This window comes from Eptesicus fuscus, chromosome 10 (assembly GCF_027574615.1).
Source record: "Eptesicus fuscus isolate TK198812 chromosome 10, DD_ASM_mEF_20220401, whole genome shotgun sequence".
Lineage (NCBI taxonomy): Eukaryota > Metazoa > Chordata > Mammalia > Chiroptera > Vespertilionidae > Eptesicus > Eptesicus fuscus.
In genome coordinates, this window is record NC_072482.1 from 60704397 (window position 1) to 60724260 (window position 19864).

General features: G+C 42.6%; 1 protein-coding gene across 1 annotated transcript in view; it reads left to right on the plus strand.

The window, feature by feature from the left end:
- CCDC162P (coiled-coil domain containing 162) overlaps positions 1-6892 on the plus strand; it is a 75012-nt gene extending 68120 nt beyond the window's left edge. The window contains exons 22-25 of the mRNA XM_054722669.1: positions 3408-3562; positions 4636-4744; positions 6169-6218; positions 6594-6892. Coding sequence (XP_054578644.1) covers positions 3408-3562; positions 4636-4744; positions 6169-6218; positions 6594-6879 — 600 coding nt within the window. The 3' untranslated portion in view covers positions 6880-6892. The remainder of the gene's footprint in view (positions 1-3407; positions 3563-4635; positions 4745-6168; positions 6219-6593) is intronic.
- Positions 6893-19864: the final 12972 nt, after the last annotated feature.

The following is a 19864-nucleotide window of genomic DNA, read 5'->3' on the forward strand; positions in this document are numbered from 1 at the left end:
GGGCTAATGACATAATAAGGAGGAATAAATGATGAAGACAGTGAAAGGGAGCAAGAGAAAGGGAGGGAAGGGAGGAAAAAAAGGAAAGAGGCAAAGACAGAATAAAATTGTGCATTGCTACCAAAGCCGAAGGAGAGAAATGTTTCAAGAAGAAATGAGCCATCTAAGAAGATGTGCAGATGACAAATAAGCACATAAAAAGGAGTTCAAAGCCATTAGTTAATAGATAAATGTAAAACCCCAGTGAGAAATGACTGCACATCCATTTGAATGGTTAACTTTTACATGGCTGATCATTCCAAGTGTTGGCAAGGATGAGAAGGATCTGGAACTCCCATACACTGCTCATGGGAATGCAAAATGGTCCATCATCTTGGAAAATAGTTTTGGCCCTTTCTTAAAAAATTAAACATATGCTTACCAGATGATCCGGCCATTCCACTCCTATGTATTTACCTAAGAGAAAGCACATGTCCATATAAATACATACACAAATGTTTATAGCAGCTTTATTTTAAAATAGTCAAGAACTGGAAAGAACCCAAATACCCATCACCAGATGAATGGATAAACAAATTGTGGTATATTCATACAATGGAATACTACTCAGCAATACAAAGACATGATCTATTGACACACACAACAATATGGATGACGCTAGACAAAAAAGAGTACATACTGCATGATTCCCTTTACATAAAGTTCTAGGAAATGCATTCTGATCTATAGTTGCAGAAAGCAGAGCTATGGTTACTTGAGGAAGGGGGATGGGTGGGAAGGATGGTGATGGTCATTATTTTTTTGTGGTAATGGTTTCAGTTGCACACATATAATAAAACTTCTCTAATTGTACACTTCATATATGTGCTGTTAATCGAATGTCAATTGTACCTCAATAAATCTATTATTTTAATATATATTTTTATTGATTTCAGAGGGAGAGAGAGATAGAAATATCAAGGATGAGAGAGAATCATTGATCAGCTGCCTCCTGCACACCCCACACTGGGGATCAAGTCCACAATCCCGGCATGTGCCCTGACCAGGAATCATTCATAGGTCGACGCTCAACCACTGAGCCATGCCAACCGGGCAAAGCTATTTTTTTTTTTTTTAAGAAGAAGAAGAAAGAAGAAAAAGTTGAAAGTTGATAGAGTTAAGTCTAGAGGGAAGAACCAGAGAGTAGGGATTAAAATGAGGCCCTTTGCCGAGACCGGTTTGGCTCAGCGGATGGAGCGTCGGCCTGCGGACTCAAGGGTCCCAGGTTCGATTCCGGTCAGGGGCATGTACCTTGGTTGCGGGCACATTCCTGGTGGGAGGTGTGCAGGAGGCAGCTGATCGATGTTTCTCTCTCATCGATGTTTCTAACTCTCTATCCCTCTCCCTTCCTCTCTGTGGAAAATCAATAAAAAAAAAAAAAAAATGAGGCCCTTTGACATTCTCCAAGGCTTACTGCTGACTGACAGAGCAGCTCTGATGGAGTTGGAGTGAAAGGCATACTGCCAGTGTTAAGGAGTGATAAAGTAACAAAAATATAAAAGTGGTGTATATTTACTGCTCCAGTATTAGTCAGCTCAGGTTGCCAAAACAAAATACCATGGACTAGCTTAAACAACAGAAATTTATTTTCTCATAATTCTGGAGGCCAGAAATCCAAGATCCAGGGCCCTGCATGGTCGGCTTCTGGTGAGGGCTCTCTTCCTTGCTTGAAGATGGCTGAGCTCTCACGGTGGCCTCACGTGGCAGAGAAAGAGAGAGAACTCTGTGTCTTTCTCTTCTTGGAAGGGCACCAGCCCTATCAGATTGGAGCCCCACCACTATGACCTTATCTAACCCTAATTACCTTCCAATACTATCTTCAAATGTCTTCAAATACCATCTTATTAGGGGAAGGGGCTTCAACATAAGAAATTAGGGGGAGACACAAACATTTAGTCCATAGTAGTTCTTTAAGAAGTTTGGTCAGAATTGTGGAGGAAGTTTGAGGGGGCAAGATAATTAAGAATAAAATAGATATAAATATATCTGTAGGAAGGAGCTGGAAAAGAGAAGCAATTGAGGATAGAAATGAAAGATGGGCCTGGTGGGTGTGACTCAGTGGTTGAGCTTCGCCCTATGAACCAGGAGGTCACAGTTTGACTCCTGGTCAGGGCACATGCCCAAGTTGCAGGCTCGATCCCCAGTATGGGGTGTGTAGGAGGCAGCCAATCAATGATTCTCTCTCATCATTGATGTTTTTATCTCTCTCTCTCCCCCTCTTCCTTCCTCTCTGAAATCAATACAAATATTTTATATATAAAAGAGAGAAATGAAAGATGGGCATGCTGGGATGTTGAAGGCAGATGGGGGAGTCAGAGAGTTAACAGTTCAATTCAGAAACTTCTGTGGTCCAGGCAAGGCAGTGAGCTAAGTGATGGACATACATGGGCTCGTGGAATCCTCTCAACAGCCCCACGCGATGGGGAATATCATCCCCTTTTTCTAGGTGAGGAAACAGGTTCTGAAAGGTTAAGGACAGAACGGAGATCACAAGAGTGTCAGCACTGCGACCTGGTTGCAGGGCTTGTGTTTTCTTCCCTCCTGGCTCACTCACAGCCTTTCTTAGACCTCTTAAGTCTTCTGAACTGGATATTCTACCACTTCCAAGAGACCTGGCTAACACAAGGTCTTCACAAAAAGTCAGGATGGAAACATTACATTTTTACCCAGGATTTTTTTTATTTTGCCTCATTCTTCTTTAGTAATTCAGATAAAGAGAACTCCTTATTTCTTTCTTTGAAAAAGTGGTCTTTCCTTTGAAGACAATATTTTTTTTAGTTAGTATTTTAGAAAAAATGTAAAAGAAATCCATCCATTGTGCTTGATAGCTCCATAACCAATAGGAGTATTGAAAAATAAGGATTTCCCTTCTTTTTCTCCATCTTCCTTTCCCTCTCCCCCACCCTCCCTCCGCCTCTCCCTCCTTCATCATTGCGTGGTGCATGGCAGCATATATAGCCACCTCCATCTGCTTAGACTGTACCAGAATGAGCACCCGAAACAAGTTCTCAGATCTCACAGCCATGAAGCCCATCAGCATTATTTCTTGAGAGGCCCCTCTGATCAAGCACTCCACTAGCCACCTGTGGAATGGAGAATTTTTGTCAGAGCACTTTAGATAATTGCATTCTATTCTGGAAATAGTTCCACTTAGTGCCTCACCTCTTTATTGTGCAAAATAGTAGCTCTCTTCCCTTCCCTCCCTTACTCTCTTTACTTTCCTCCCCTCCCCCTTCTCTCCATTCCCACTCTCTCCCCATGTATCCAGTCATTTACACGTATTTGTGGCTATGAGATAATTTTATAGCCAGTACCACAGGACATATAAATCCAACAATTTGGATTCACTTTGGTTTGAAATATTTTAGGAAATAAATTCAGATCTGAGAAATGATGGTGGAATGGGTCCAACCAGAAGAAATTCCAGAATTGTAAATGGCATAGAGAGATTGCTGTTGGCCCCAACTCCAAAACTTCCAGACACCTTTATTCTTCCTGCAGAAAGATCCAAGGCTATTAAAAGGTATTGTACCGGGGGAAGCAGGATTAACATAAATGTGTCCTCTTTTAAGTCAGTTAAGAACAGAGTGTTATGAGACTGAAGAATGACTAAACTCCCAGAGTGACCAGCATGAGTTTGATTTTGAACCTTGTATGAACAGTGAGAAGGCTCAGTTCCTTCTGATGTACTCCAGTCTATGAAGGAGAGTTAACAGTTCCTAATTGCAACCTCTTTTCTCTTCTCTTCTTCCCTCTCTTCCCTTCTCTTGCTTTTCCCTCCCTCTCCTTCTCCCTTTTTCTGTGTTTTTCAAACTTCAAAGAGAGTAGAACACAATAACAAAGAATATTGGCCTCTCCAAATTTTCCATGTCTAGCTTAGTGAGAAGTACAGACCTATCCTTACTATTCTAACAAGAGCTTTGTCATTGCTTAGAATAATAGAATGGTGTGTTGTCAAAGAGACACAGTCTCTAAAAAGATGTGTCTATAAAGCAGAGATACCCTATTACGTCTTGATTTCTTCTCACCATGACACAGAAAGAGAGATATTTGTATTCTGCAATAATTATAAATACTCTGAGTATTTCGTTGGGGCATAACAATGATATTTTAGTTTAATTCTGGCAAATTTAAAATGGGGAAAAAACAACAACAGGCAAAGCTACTCTACTTCTCAAGATGCTATTAATCTGACATATGGCCAGAGTTCGGGTGCCCTAAATCCACACTCCCAATGTGTGGATGGAAGATTTTTGATCCATGTGTCTGGTCCAGCAGACCCTTGGGAGGCCATTTCAGTCCAGGTACCCCAACACGTTAGGCCTGGAGGACACAAAGGGACGCGGATAGTACAAACTCTGGGCCAGGCTGTGAAGTTCGGGACTGCCAATGCATGCCGCAGGCACATGAGTCCCAAGGAGGAGGACACATCAGCACAGGAAGCAGCCGTGCTCTGTGAAGACAGAGCCACCAGCTCCCCTGCTGCAAGGCCCAACGTGCAGTCTCAGGTGTTTCTATTCCTCAGAGAGTTCTCAAGTTGTCTCCTTGCTACACATCCACTCGCCTTGGGCTCAGATGTCTCTGTTCCCTTGTCAGAGCTCCGGAGGCTTTCGTGTCTATTCAATTAGAAAAGGTGGGACTGCGGGACATGATGCTGAATGCCTTCCTCCTCAGGAAACAAACCATGGCTGACTCAGTGAACCTCGTGAGTATAGTAAGAAGGGCTCCCTAAAGCTCTCATGTCATCTTTTACATTTGAGCAAATAAAAATTCTTAACTTAGAGCCTGTTGCATTCAGCCTGTTTGGATAGGACCATTGAAAACATAAAGAACTGAAAAAGGGTGCTCAATAAGAAATAACAAAGGAAGCCATTCAAGCCAACTGCAGTCTAGTTTTTAAAATATGTGCATTTTCCCAAGGTCACATTTCATTCTGTCACTTTCTAAATGGAACTAGTTTCAACACCCGCTCTGGAACCTTTGCTCATTCCTGAGAGACCCACCAGTGCTTAGGGTGTTTAGACAAGGTGAACAAAGACTCTTGCCATCTAATTCACCTTGTTTTTTCAGGCACGGTCACCTTGTTCCTCTTTAAGGGTTTTATACTAGCCCAATCTATTGAAAAACATATTTACAAAGCTCAAGTCTTTAAACAGTTAAAAGTATTGCTTAATTTTGCGAATATCATTTCATTATTTATTAATTTTTTGATGAGGAAATCATTAGGTTAATGCAGCGATGTTTTGGGAAGAAATGGCAGATTTACAATCTCTAGGCTTTTTCCCTACCTGTGACTGAAAACAAAAGACCTAAATTTACCTAATCCAATTGGGATGTAAGAGAGGCCAGATTTCAAGATTACTACTGAACAATAATAGAGAGAAAGGACTCCTTTTACTAAGTCACTAAGATATTAAATTAGTTTTTTACTATAATATTAAAAAAATATTGACCAAGTAGAAAATGTAACAACTCACTAACTGCTCATAGGATTATTCAATGCCAATCAGATTAGAAAGGGCTCAGGTAATAAATTGTCAGTTGTGTCAAGGTCTGGGATTTTAGCCCCTTTACAAGCTGGTATGTTAACCTGTGACTGTTCTGTGGAGGCTGGCAGAAGACACAAGACTCCTAGTTAAGAGATAAAATAACTTTATTACTCATAGCAGAGCAGGCAACATGGGCTTTGTGTTTGTGTCAGTTCCCTTGGCTTCCCAAGTTCCACGGGAGCAACATGGAGGAGCCCGGATGCATGCAGAGGGGGTTTGTCACAGTTGAGTAATACTGAGTTTGGAGGAACCCACCTCTTTTATAGCAAGTCTGCTCTTTTTCCTGGAGGGAGGCATTACCTCATCCCTTAAGACTTCTTTCTGCAAACATAACCCTTAGCAATAGACCCAGTAAAGAGTGGTCAGGGCCTTGCATTCTTTACTCACTCAGCGAAATGTATGGGAGGGGGAGACTCCCCTGGAGAAGTGTTTCCCAATAAGTTGACCTTCAGGAAGAGTATCTCGACAGTGTGGCCTTTTTCTGCTTTAAGTTTGCGATCAGTTTCTACATAGATACTTGCGTGGAGAGTGTTTATAACCAACTGTCTAATAGAAGAACTATCATCTTCTTTTATTACAGGATGAAATTGAGAAAACCAAGAGAGAGGTCATAGTTGAATATTGTCAGAAGTAAGTATAGGATATGTAGTATATGTGAACTACACAGGCTGATTTCTCTAACTCTGAATTCAGTAAACACCAGAATTATGTAGAAATTCTTCAAGGTATGAGGTGGTCTGTTTTATTTGAGCCACAATCCTATTAGATAAAACCAAATCAAGCTGACCTCTGACACACGGAAGAAGGAGCATTAGAAGTGAAGAATAGGAGATGCTTTTGAAGGGGCCCATGCCTTTGCCTTCATGCAGTAGCAACCTGACCCAGACAGAGATTTCTTCATGACAGAGGTGCTCTATTCTCTTTGAAAGATAGTCTAGGAAAGTAGATCCTGGAACTTCTGTAGAGAGGACTCACCTCTGGACATCATCTCTTCTGACTTTTCAGATTTAACCAGCACATGTCTCACTATGCTCTTCGGGCTCAGATCATGGCCTACTGCAATAGCCTGAGGGCCCTGCTGGAAGATTTCCCTACCATCAGGGACACCTTTTTCATGGTGGGGCAACCACAAGAAAAGAAGGGGTTGAGGGATTCCAAGAAGGGCTGCAAGGATGACCTCAGGTGCGTAACTTCCGTTAGAGCTTGTTGCTCTCCCTCTCTACCCTACCCCTCACAGGGAAGAAGCATGTTAAGTTTGGCATGGAAATCTTGCTCCCATTATTGCATTTGACCTTGATTTTCCAGTCCAGAAAGGCAAAAGAAAGAATTAACACTTTAAGAATGAGTACCTGTGGGGGTGGGAAGGGAGGGTAGAGGTGGAAGAGAGCATAGAGGGGATAAATGGTGATGGAAAAAATTAAATTAAGTTACATTTTAAAATAAATAAAATATACTTTAAACAATAAATAAATAAATAAATAAATAATAAATAAATAAATAAATAAAGTATAAAAGTATCTTTGTATTTGAACCCAGAGGAGTTCTTTGTTTATGGGCTGTTTGACTGCTTTTTCAATGTATACAGTTTTATTTTCCCCTGGAGAGCCCTAAGATGTTCATCAATCATACCCTTTTACATAAGTCAGCCTCTAAAATAAGCAAACAAATAAGTAGACTTGATCTTGAGCTGTCCTGGCTTCAAATATTTTACTCAAGGGGGTAGAAGAAATATTCGGAGGAAAATGGTATACCAATGCCTTGGATAAATCAGTGCTTTTCTGTATTTCTCTAACAGAGAAAAAATATATATGTGTAGTAATATTAAGTGATAATACTTTCTTATCATGCTTTATCCAGTTTTCCAAATATTCTTACCTTAGCCTACTAGAGGTTACTCACCTGGATGAGGAGTTAGCATACCTGTGCAGTCAGTGACTACATTTTCTTTAAAAAAAAAAGGAGGTGTTTTACAGTTATGCAATCTCCAAGGGGGAGAAAAAACATCCTGTAAGATGAGCTTACCTCCCTCTTTCCTCTTTCCTTACCGCAAGGTGCTGAGTATCAGTAATAATATTTACGATCATAGAACAGATAGATGAGGGGGATTTAAAGACCATTTGTATCAGACCACTCTTTCACTCACTCATTCATGCATCATTCAAACACTATTTATTCAGTGCTGACTTAGTACCAGGCACTTCGCTATGTACTGGAGTTACAAAGGTGACTAAACCATGGACTCTGGTGATAAATTCAGTCTAGTGGAGGAAAGTTCTACAAACAAAAAAGTAGCTTCAAAGATTTCAAAGATAACATGTTAGAGTTACGTAAAAAGTTCAGTGATGGCATCAAAGGAGTGTCTAAGTCCTTCCCAGGGCCTCAGGGAAAAATTCAAAAGGAGGAGGTGACAGGTAAGTTGGAGTTCATCAAGAAAATGGAGATAACAGAATAGGCTGGAGAATGCTAGAGAATGAAAGAAGTTGAGTCCTTAAGCCCTTGATAACTGGCTATCAAAATAGTAGCCACTCCTACATTGATACTGACAAGGTGCCCAATTTGTGATACCAGTGTTTTGTCTCAAGAGCTCAGTCAGTGCATTCACTTGGGTAGACTTCAGGATTTACCGAATGACAGAATGCATTTGAGAGAGAAGTAGGGCAAAGATAACTCAGTAGAACAACTATTTTGTAAAGGCTTTGACCTGTTTCCCAATGAGGCTAAAGTACATCTTTCTGTCATATATAAAACATCACAGGATAATCTTCTAAAGCTTATCAGTTCCACTCTCTCATCCATCTACTAGACAAGTCAACCATTTATAAGCACAATCTAAAAATTTGGGATCAAATTTTAAAAATAGTTCCCAGAAATCTAACCATGAGTTCACTACATTTGTGTTTAGGATAAAATGTATTCAGCAAATCTGTTTTTGTTTCTGATCTGTTTTATTTGTAGCAGCCAAATAAGAAGGTTAGAAAGAAGAGATGGAGGAAAAATATCCCTCTAACTTGTAGGTCTTGCTCTATTCCTTTATTATTTCTGTGGATGACTGTGTGTCTCCTAAAGCTTAAAGGAAGCAGTCCCTTGAGAGGGAGAGCCTAGAGCCCTAAATCATCTGGTCAGTTAATGCGTGGTACTTCCAGGGCAAGGGTTTGGTCCACGAAGTGAAAGCAACTCATACAGTCAGGTAGTGGATGAGCAGCAACTGGTAGAGATTCGGTGTTTCTCCACCAAACTACCTCCTGCCTCCTAAACTCTCTAGATTTTAATACACTCATAGAAAACGAGTTACAGAGAAAGGAACTTCCCTCTTGTGTGAAAGTTTGGAAAAGATATACGATTCTTTCTAACTTCAAAGTCTATGATTCATTCCATGAAGTAAGTATTAATAAAAATTGAACACCAGCCACAAAGAGGTATAGTGAAGAGAGCCATGACCTGATAGTTGTAATATTTGGACTTGACCCAGCTCAGTCTTAAGTTTCCCTGAGATCTCAGGCAGGTCACTTCTCTTCAATCTCCAGATCTCAACTCTGCACCTAATGAGTGAGGAAGCTGAAGCAGCTCGCTGAAGTGAAATACGTTATGGTTCTTAGTGCTAAGGGGTCTAGATTCTAAGGAACAGGACTACTGAGAAAGACTCCCAGGAAAGGGGCCAGTCAAAAGTGTTTATGAAACGGTAAGCGAGAACCATCCCAGGCCAAGTTTAACTAGAGATGAAGGGTCAGAATTGAGGAATGAGGGTCATGGAGGATAGGGGTCCTCATCTCATTCATAAAATAAGGAGTTGGGTTTGATTGAAGCCAAGAAATGTTTTGCTTTAAGTGCCAGTTCCAATAATTAGTGCCCTTCTGTGCAGGATTCTGGGGCATCCGCATGTGACAGTGTTGTCGTTGATTAGCAATGTCTGTCATAGTCAAGGAAAGAGAGGACAGTGGGCTCCTGCTTGTGTTGGCTATCCCTCACAAGAAGAGCCCCATGAGTTGTATAGGCTTTACATTCTGAGGTGCTACTTAATTCATAAGAGACTGTGATGCCTGTAACGTACTGTGTTTAGTTCTAGCAAAGAACTCGACCCCCACCCCCAAACTAGACCAGAATCTCTACCGAAGAGGAGACAAGGGGAGCTCTCCTCCTAGGAAGGATGCCCCTTGAGGCGTCCATGCCCTCATGGCACCAGAGGAGTCTAGCGTCTGAAGACTAGGATGACACTCAACCCCACTCCCAAGAGCAGTGGCATTAGCTGATGGAGGAGCAAAGAAGGCACAGAGAGAAAGGACAGTAACATTAATTGAACCCTTACTATGTGACAGGCAGAGCCACTGCTATCCTATACAGCTGCTTTATGTGCCTTAGAATAAGGCACCTCTTCCTCTGGGCAGGTTGCCCCATGTCCGGGTGCAGAGCTTGGCAAGTAAAGGCTGGATCTCAGCCACTGCTGGTTGCCTCAGGGCACAACCTGAACAACAGTAGTACCTGGCAGCCTTGGTGCCAAGCACTGTACAGCAATGGGTTCGACATGGTCCTTGCCCTTCAGGCAAGGGGAAATAGGCAGAAACATTATGATAAAGAATAAAATAAACGTATTATGAAAGCACCCACCAGGAAATGTTCAGTATTATCAGAAGGATTGGGAAAGTGGGGATGGGGAGCAAGGCAGGTTTCAGGGAAGAGAGGATGCTTAACCTGGGTCTTAAAGGATGATCAATGTTTCAGGTAAACAAGGAAAAGAACATTAGCTCAAGCTGGAAGGCCCCCAAATACAAAGGTACAGAGATGTGAGACAGCATGTGGACTTGTGAGTGGCCCCTATCCAGGGACTGTGAGGATGTGATCAGAAATAGAATTCATCGACTGAGAGGCAAGATCCAAAGTCTGGCATTTGTCCTTCCACAAATAGAGAGAAAGATGAACAAGACGATTGTCAGGGACATCATTTAGGATGCTATTGAAACTGCACAGATGAGACATGTTTAGGAGGTGAAATCAGCTAGGCCAGGTGCTGGATTTAATATGGGGCTAAGGGAAAAAGAGGAGTCTAGAATGTCACCCAGAGTCCCTGGCGTGGGTCAATAAAAAGATGGCAGTGCCATTATTATTTAACTAGAGGCCCGGTGCACGGATTCGTGCACCAGTGGGGTCCCTCAGCCTGGCCTGTGCCCTCTCACAATCCAGGACCCCTCAGGGGATGTAGCAGTGCATGAAGGGCAGATGGCCCGGGAGGAGCCCGAGCCGGGGCTGGGTGCCATGCCGTTGGGTAGTGCTGCCATGGAGGCAGGAGAAGCTCCCACCTCCACAGTTGCACTTACCAGCCATGAGCCCGGCTTCTGGCTAAGCAGCACTCTCACTGTGGGAGCGCACTGACCACCAGGGGACAGTTCCTGTGTTCAGCATCTGTCCCCTGGTGGTCAGTGCATTCATAGCGACCAGTCGAGCAGTTGACCAGTGGTCACGGTCGCTTAGGCTTTTATATATATAAATGGGTACAGAGGTTCCATTGTGGATGATGGAAAAACGTTCTGGATGGTGGTGACGGTTGCACAACAATGCCAATGTATTTAATGCCACTGAACTATACAATTAAAAATGGTTAAAATGGTAAATTTTATGTTAAGTATATTTTATCACAGTTTTTTAAATGGCAGAAAAAGGGATGTCAGTGCCATTAAGAGGAAGCAATATAAAGCAGGAGATAATGAATCACAGCTCAGAAGACTCAGCTATGAATTTCTTTCATTAGTCTCCCAACAAATCTGAGGCTTCTTATTCTAGATTTTTCTGTGTTTTCATACACATCCATTCCCCCCTGCTTCTGTCATTGAGTCATGTTTGTATGTCTAGCTGCTCTGGAATGTAAGCCCCGTGAAGGCAGAGGCTGTCTTCATTTCATGTCATGGGTGTGTGTCTCCACCTTTACCATGGTTGAAAGTGAGGATGGGGAGGGGGGAGTGGGCCCACAGGAAGTGCAGGGAGTTTCAACCAGTGGCTTTTAATTGAATTATGAAATAACAGAACATGTCTCATCTGCTGGCAGGAATTTGGTTTGAGGCTTAAAGAAGACTTGGGCCCAGTAGGTGAGGCTCAGTGGTTGAGCATCGACCTATGAACCAGGAGGTCATGGTTAGATTCCCGTTCAGGGCACATGCCCAGGTTGCAGGCTCAATCCCCAGTAGGGGTCGTGCAGGAGGTGCAGAAGGCAGCCGATCAGTGATTCTCTCTCATCCTTGATGTTTCTATCTCTGTTTTCCTCTCCCTTCCTCTGTGAAATAAAATTAAAAAAGGAAAAAGAAAAAGACTTGGAATTATTGAAAAAGGAAATAGGCATGAAAACTGATCATGGGAAAGAGAAAGGATTGTCCCAGGGTGACACCGCTCAGGCTCCAGGGAAACCATTTAAATACTTGTTATGGCATCAATATAAATAGTGGTATGCTTTCCTCCAGCTGTGTGTGACTAGAAGCAGAAATCAGAAAAGCTGTAGGGATCCAGAGTTGGGGTTTGCTGGATAGGTGGGTGGTGAGGGAGGGAGAGAGTGGGGTCAGAATGGACTTGACAGATGGAAGGGGAGACCGAGGGCTGAGTGATGTCCAGGAGCATATTTTGTAGGAATGAAAGAGGCTTAGTGGGAGTGAACAAGTGAGAAAACTAGAAGAATAGAAGGTAGAGCTGGGAAAGGAGGATATTTGAGTTTAGGATTTTGGAGGTGATATGGCCCCAGGTAATAATGAGGTCTGCCGTGATGCCCCAGAGCAGGTGGCTGAAGGGAAATGAAATGAAGGGGGCTGATGCTGAGCAGGTCAAGGAACTGTCCGGTCAAGGACCTGATGAGGGAGCCCTCCTATGGGGCTGAGAACTGGGCTACAGTCTTGCACTGAGCACCCAAACCTTTCTGCTGCCCTCGCTGACCCTCCTCAGCAAATGACTGCTCCCTGCAGGCAGGGGTGGAAATGGCAGGAAAAAAACGAATAAGGAGTAAAGATAACCATTTGGTAGAGGGCCCTGTGGCTCCAGGGACACATGTGCTTCTCAGAGGCCAAGGACTGATTCAGCCACACTGCTGCGAGCACCTTGGCCTACAGCCCCGTGAGCTCAGACACAGGCCCTGTGACTTTTTATTGTTGATATCCAGGGTTTCTTTGGGACACTGTTAAACACTGTGAACTGAATAACAGAGATAAAACTGGAATAAGCTAGCTTTGATGTGCTACAGAACAGAATAGTCTGATGTGGTTGCTGAAATAAAGAAATTCTCCAAGCTAACTCCACACTTTGTTCCTGGGCTTCAGATTATCTGATGAAAACCCTGAGACTTGAAATGTAGGTTTAAGGCCAGTGATTCACTCTATTCACAGTAGAGTTTTCATGATTAAAAGGTCTCATTTTCAGAATGTTTGATATTGGAAACATTCAGTCCTCAGTTCAAATGAATCACATTTTACTTTGATAAGTGGCAAGGGTCATCTTATTGTCTCCTAGAGACCCAAAAATAATAGCAACCGTCAAGAAATGCCCCTATAACTTCCAAAGTGCCCCCAAGAGGGTACGCTCCTTCCATCAAAAGCCCTTGCATAGGCAGTGGAAGTGGGTACAAATGTGAGAGACATGGAATCAGTAGGATCTGAGGAATAAAGAAGGGAAGGTCTCAAAATGACGCCCTGATTTCTGGTTTTGGGGACTGAAGGATTGTGGTTCTTTGAAGTACAATCAACAGTAAGAAGCACAAGGTTGGGATGGAAGGGAGTGGGGAGTTCAGCTGTTCCCTTTCTTGATTGAGTTGGTCTAAGGCACCAACCAAGATGAAGCAAGTTGGACCACAGGAGGGGACCAGGCCTGCAAATGTGAGTTCAGGAGTCACTAGCGAATAGATGGTAGTTGCAGCCAGAAGAGTGAATGAAATTACCCGGGGAGAGTGGGAAGAGCAGAGCAGAGGGCTGAGTGGACCCAAGACAGCTATACTGCAAGGCTATACCGTGTAGGCTGGGGACTCTGCATCCACTGCTTCCCTCCTTCTGCTGTCTGCCTGTCAGAACTGCCCGCTCAGCGTAACCAAGACAGCTCCGAGCTGGCACTAGTCTCTGGCTTTACCCCACAACCCTCACTTCTAGGACGTCCTCTCATCAACATGTTCAGGTCCTCACTTCTTAACAAATTACTCTGAGATCCCTCATGACATAAAATATTTTTCAAATGCTTGACACTCTTCTGAAAAATCATTCCTTAGACCAGTCCTGTGAGTTAGGAATCTTTATTCCTAATTTATGGATGAAATCACTCAAAAGATAATCTGTCTAAAGTCACACAGCTGAGGGTGGGAGATGTGGGTCTCAAGCTCAGGCCCTCTGATGCCAGGTTGCACATCTGATAACTGCACAGAGCACCATTGTCCACACGAGACGAACACCGTTCCTTAGACCTGAAGGCTCCATTTAAGGGGGAAACAGCCCCCCACCCTCACCCTCTGTTACAGTGGACCCGCCTCACTCCTGAGGTGATGGAGAAACAGTGGGTCAGGATGCCACTGCCCACTAAGTGTAGTAGAAAGATCGTAAGCTTCTATTTGTGTGGAGGTCAAACACAGGCAAAACCCAACACAATCTTGTAATGGTGTATTCATGGGTGGTAAAACTAAAAAGAAAATCTAGCATTGATGCGTGTAAAATTCAGGGTGGTCGTTCCTCTGGGGGCCACCAGGCAGGTGCAGATCAAGCTTCAACAGAACTGGTGGCATTGTCATTCTCAGGCGGCGGGAACCTGGGCTTGTGCAAGTCCTTAACAGACATGTGTGGATTGTGTGTTTATATGTAAACAAAGAGACAGCTATACTGCTGCCTAAGAAAGGAGGAGGCTTTTAGAAGTGGAGAAGAGCAGAGAGGAGGGAGAAGACCAAGAGGGCCAGAGTGAGGATCCCCGCGAGGAGACATGGCAGGGAGAGCAGGAACACAGAGACCGCTCTCTAGAGCCTGGGTGCTGGACCCGGCCGGATCGCCACTTAAATCCCAACTTCATCTCCTAGGGCCTCAGTCGGCAAGATCTAGGTCACCTCACAGGGCCTCAATTTTCTCACCTGTGAAACAGGAACAAAGTAGGTACATCCAAAGGTTGGCAGAACAGTTAAGTGAGAAGATATGTGTGGGGGAGGAAGACATTTTACTCTACCATTTTAGGTTCTCTCAGCTGATGTAATTAATAAACAAATTGAATTGAGACAGTTTAATAAGAGAAAATAACCCAAATTTAATTATACGCATATGTATAGGAACCCCACATACATGAGAGAGTCAGAGACCCCATATACACAAGAGGTTAGGAGACAGGAAGGTAAGCAAGGCATTCTGAGCTAAGGGATGAGGTCAGCCGCCTGGGGCTTCAGAGGGGAGGAAGGCCAATGGCAGCATGATAAGAAGAGCAGATGGTCAGTGATTAGAAGTTTGCCCTGCCCTCTAGGTAGGTCATAAAAGTTACCTCTGGAGATAACTCTCGTTATGGACAAGGCCTCCAATTTAAGTTCTTGAAGGGAGAGAGAAAGGTTTCTCTTGAGTCCACAGGGTCTCAAATGCCTTCAGCTCAAAACAATCCACATGCCAAAGTGGCACGTCTTAGGGAGCCTGTTCTGAACCCCCTCCTATGTAGCACTCCGTATGGTGCCAATTCATGCCTTCGTTTCCTGTCTCACCATACCTTCCACCCTCCCCCCACCCCCCATGCCCACTCCTTCCTCAACACAGCTCAGGCTAAAAGCGGCCACCCGCTCTTTCCTGCTGGGCTGTTTATAGCTGTGGCCACCTGTGCGAGGCCTGAGAGGGGGCCCGCCGCCCGCAGGCTTGGACGCCGGGCTTGTGTGTCACCACAGGCTGGGCCGGTATAAATAGTTCACGCTGGCCACGCTTCTTCAGAGAACCGCTGTGCTACCCACGCTTCCTTCTCGTGCTGCAGGAGTCCGCCCCGGCCCCGGGGCCTGCTGTCCGCTGACGGGAAAGCCTTCCTCAACTTATGGTTCCTACCTCATCCTTCTGAAGTGCTGCTTATGTTCAAAACTCTGGCAGAAAAGGTTTGTGTTCTTGTGTGTGTGCCGGAGTGTCAACTGCCTGGTTTTTCGTGACTCATGGTTAAACATAACAATTTCAGAGAAAGTCTCTTGTTTTTTCCAGGGACACTTACTAACTGAAATCTTCTCCCAGCTCCTAATATTATTATATTATATTACATTATTTTATTTTATTTTATTTTAATAATTTTTTCTAATATTATAATTTCTCTTGGGCCTCCTTATTTTATGAGTTCTGTTTCTCTCTGGTCATTAATGAGCACTAATTCAAATTTCTGGCATTCTTTATTATTCCTCAATTTCCTCCCAGACCCTTAGGAAAAAACCACCCTGTTCCCCTGAAACTCATGAGAGGCTGAGATCACATTTAAGCACAGTAACCAGCGAAGCCTGTGTTCTGAGGTGCTGCTCTGGGTAGTAAGTACCTAACCTACTGATAGAGTATAATACTGGCAACCATAAACACGTTAGCACAGCAACACATAACGCACTCAAATAAGTATCTGCTCACTAAAGCACAGTGTTGAAAACGGCAGTTTGGGGACGGTCAGATTTTTTCTTTGTCAGTGAAAGCCTGTTTAACAACCTGGGTTTCTCACACTTTCTTCTCTCCCCTCTCCCCTCAGCTTTATTGAGGTGCAATTAACAAGTACAAGTGTACAACCTGATGGTTTAATATATATATACACATTGTGAAAGGATCACCACAACTAAGTTAATTAACACATCCATCGCCCCATAGTTGCCTTTTCTGTGCGTGTGGTAAGAACATTTATCAACTTTCTTAGAAAATGTCCAGTGTTAGGTGAAAAATAATATAAACAGAGCCACTTCCACATGGAACCAGAGCTGCCATCCCTGGTGCTTCTTACTCCTCCAACCTTTGGGATGTTTAAACCGAGCGATACACCTTTGGACTGGGCCCACAGCAACATCGTAGTCCAAACTACTATTTGCAAAGCTAATAGGAATGAAGACATTGTGACTACTGGACTAAAAATTAAAGACTTTCTTAGAATTAGCAACAGCATGTATAGCTAAAGAATAACCTAGTTTATTTGCCCCCATAGAAATTTCATCCGTGACTTATTAACAACACTAGAAATGCCTTCCTTCTCTTCCCCTTCCCTTTCTCATGAAAGCTCCTTGCCTTTACCCTCTAATCAGAACAATATTGGGGTCTCTGCCTGAGTCAGTGCTTCCCAAATAGCTGTTCTCTTGGTTCTCAAATAACTGTTTGATACCTCTCCCTTTGGCCTTTACTTTAGGTCCGTGGTCGGCAAACTGCGGCTCGCGAGCCACATGCGACTCTTTGGCCCCTTGAGTGTGGCTCTTCCACAAAATACCGCGGCCTGGGCGAGTCTATTTTGAAGAAGTGGCGTTAGGAGACGTTTAAGTTTAAAAAATTTGGCTCTCAAAAGAAATTTCAGTCGTTGTACTGTTGATATTTGGCTCTGTTGACTAATGAGTTTGCCGACCACTGCTTTAGGTTATCACATACAATACAGCACTATAAACCGTGGGCACCAGGCTGTACATTAGACCCCAGAACTTGTCCATCTTACAGCTGAAAGTCTGTACCCTTTGACCAACATCTCCTCATTTCCCTCACGCCTTGGCAACCACCATTCTATAAGTTCGACTTTTTTTTTTTCAGATTCCACATGAGTGAGATCATATAGCATGTGTCTTTCTTTGGCTGCCTTATTTCACTTAGAATAATGTCCTCCAGGTTCATTCATGCTATTGCAAATGGCCAGATTTCCTTCTTCTTTATGCCTGATGTATATCCATGTGTGTGTGTGTGTGTGTGTGTGTGTGTGTGTGTGTGTCATTTAAAAATTTTATTTACCTTTTCACTGAACTCTTAGATTATTTCCTTAGCTTGGCTATTGTGAGCAATGCTATAATGAATGCAGGAGTGCAGATAATCTCTTCAAGATACTGAGTTTGTTTCCTTTGTATGTATATCCAGAAGTGGGATTGCTGGATCATATGATAGTTCTACACGCAAAAGAATGAAACCGAGCCCCTATCTTACACCTTTACATCTCTCACAAAAATTAACTTGAAATGAATTAAAGACTTAAATGTAAGACCAGAAACGATAAAATTCTTAGAGGAAAACAGGGGAAAAGCTCCTTGGCGTTGGTCTTGGTGATGATTTTTTTTTATATGACACCAAACGCACAGTCAGCAAAAGTGAAAATAAACAAGTAGGACTACATCAAACTAAAAAGCTTCTGCCTAGCAAAGGGAACAGTGAACAAAACGAGTAGGCAATCTATGGATTGGGAGAATATTAACAAACCATATATTTGATATGGGGTAATACCTAAAATATGTAAGAAACTCATGGAATTCAATAGACAAAAAAAAAAAGAAATCTGATTTTAAAATGGGCAAAGGACCTGAACAGACATTTTTCCAAAGGAGACATACAAATGGCCAACAGGTAAATGAAAATGTGCTCAACATCACTAATCATCAGAGAAATGCAAATCAAAACCACAATGAGATATCATCTCACACCTGTCAGGATAGCTGTTATTAAAAAGACAAGAGACCCGCACAGATAGCTCAGTTGGTTAGAGCATCGTCTGGATATGTCAAGGTTGCGGGTTTGATCTCTGGTCAGGGCACATACAAGAAGCATAAATAAGTGGAAAAACACTTCTCTCTCTCTTCCTCTCTTTCTCTGGAATCAATAAATTAAAAAAAAAAAAAAAAGACAAGAGACAAATGTTGCCAAGGATGTGGAGAAAAGGGAACCCTTGTTCACTGTGGATGGGAATGTACTGGTATAGCCATTATGGAAAACAGTATGAAGGTTCCTCAAAAAAATTAAAAAATAGAACTAACCTTTCTTTCATTGAAGAATTTTTAAGTTATATATATTCAGTTAGATCATAATTTTACACTTTTCTTCCACTTGAACACTAATATTTAAGATCCAGTGTTTGATTTTTTTTTTTTTAGTTATATGTTTAAACTGTGTTGATAAATCTCTGTGGGTCCCTCACAGGAGTTTATTTGTGACCCTTGTAATTTATCAATGGTCATACAAACTTTTATTTTATGTATGTTTGGCCACCAATGGCTTTAAACAAAGAGGAACACATTGCTTTAAACTCCCCATTCGAGGAGTCACCTTGTCCAAAAGCATATAACCCAGTTTATGAATGTTTGTTGTTCTGTTTTTCAGATGTTATCTTGTAATTATTATCCTGTGCTATGCTATGAAAATGTGTATCTAAATATTTGTGTTTAAATATATTATCTTTAATAGTTGCTCATGTATTTTATATGCTTCTTAGAAATTTCTTAAAACTTACTTCCTTGTATTGATTTTATCCACAGGCAGCATTTAGAGCCTTAAAGCTAACCCTACAGCTGATCGCTCCTCTCCATGACATTGTGGCCTACCTTTTCAGTTTCGCTAAACTTGGGAATTTCCCAGCATGCTCTGGATTTCCTCTAAGTCCTAACCCTTTGAGAGGTGACTGGGGAGGAACTGAGGGCATTGGTAAGTGATTAAAGATAATTAAATCATCTTCAATATTCAGTTAGAATTCTGTGAAGCTCTTCCTCTACTCCCCCTCCCACCCCCTCAGCTTTACTCAGGTATCATTGACAAATAAAATTGTTTAAAATATTTAAAGTGTACAGCATGATGATTTGATACACACATACATTGCAAAATGATTTTTCTCATCCAGGAATTACTATGAAGCTCTTAATACTTGGAAAGACAGAACTAAAATATTTTCTCATAAATTACAGTGATAAGAAGGGCAAAGGGAAAGTCCTATTATATACTATCTCCAAAACTGATTAATTCCAATTTTCCAGGTTAAACCGCAAAGAATGTACACCAAGTCAGGAGTGAGGAGGCCTGGGTTTTTACCCTGCCTCTGCCACTTGGCTACTGGAAGTTGGACACTTCACTCTCTGGGTCTCTGTTTGTCCATCTGTAAAATGGGGATGATAATACCTGTCTCACAGAGATGGTCTGTAAATTAAAATCTATGTAAAAATTCTAAAAGGATGTATAAGCCCCACTACATATTAGTGCTCTTTTATTCCCTGTCCCTTCTGGCCTTGGTGAACTGATATGACAAGGAAAGCCAAGTATTCACCATCAGGAAGCTTGCAGACAGCCCTCAATTAGCTCTCAGTGGCCCAAGGTCCTGTCATGAGAACGATTGAGGCTTTAGTGTTACCTGCCCAG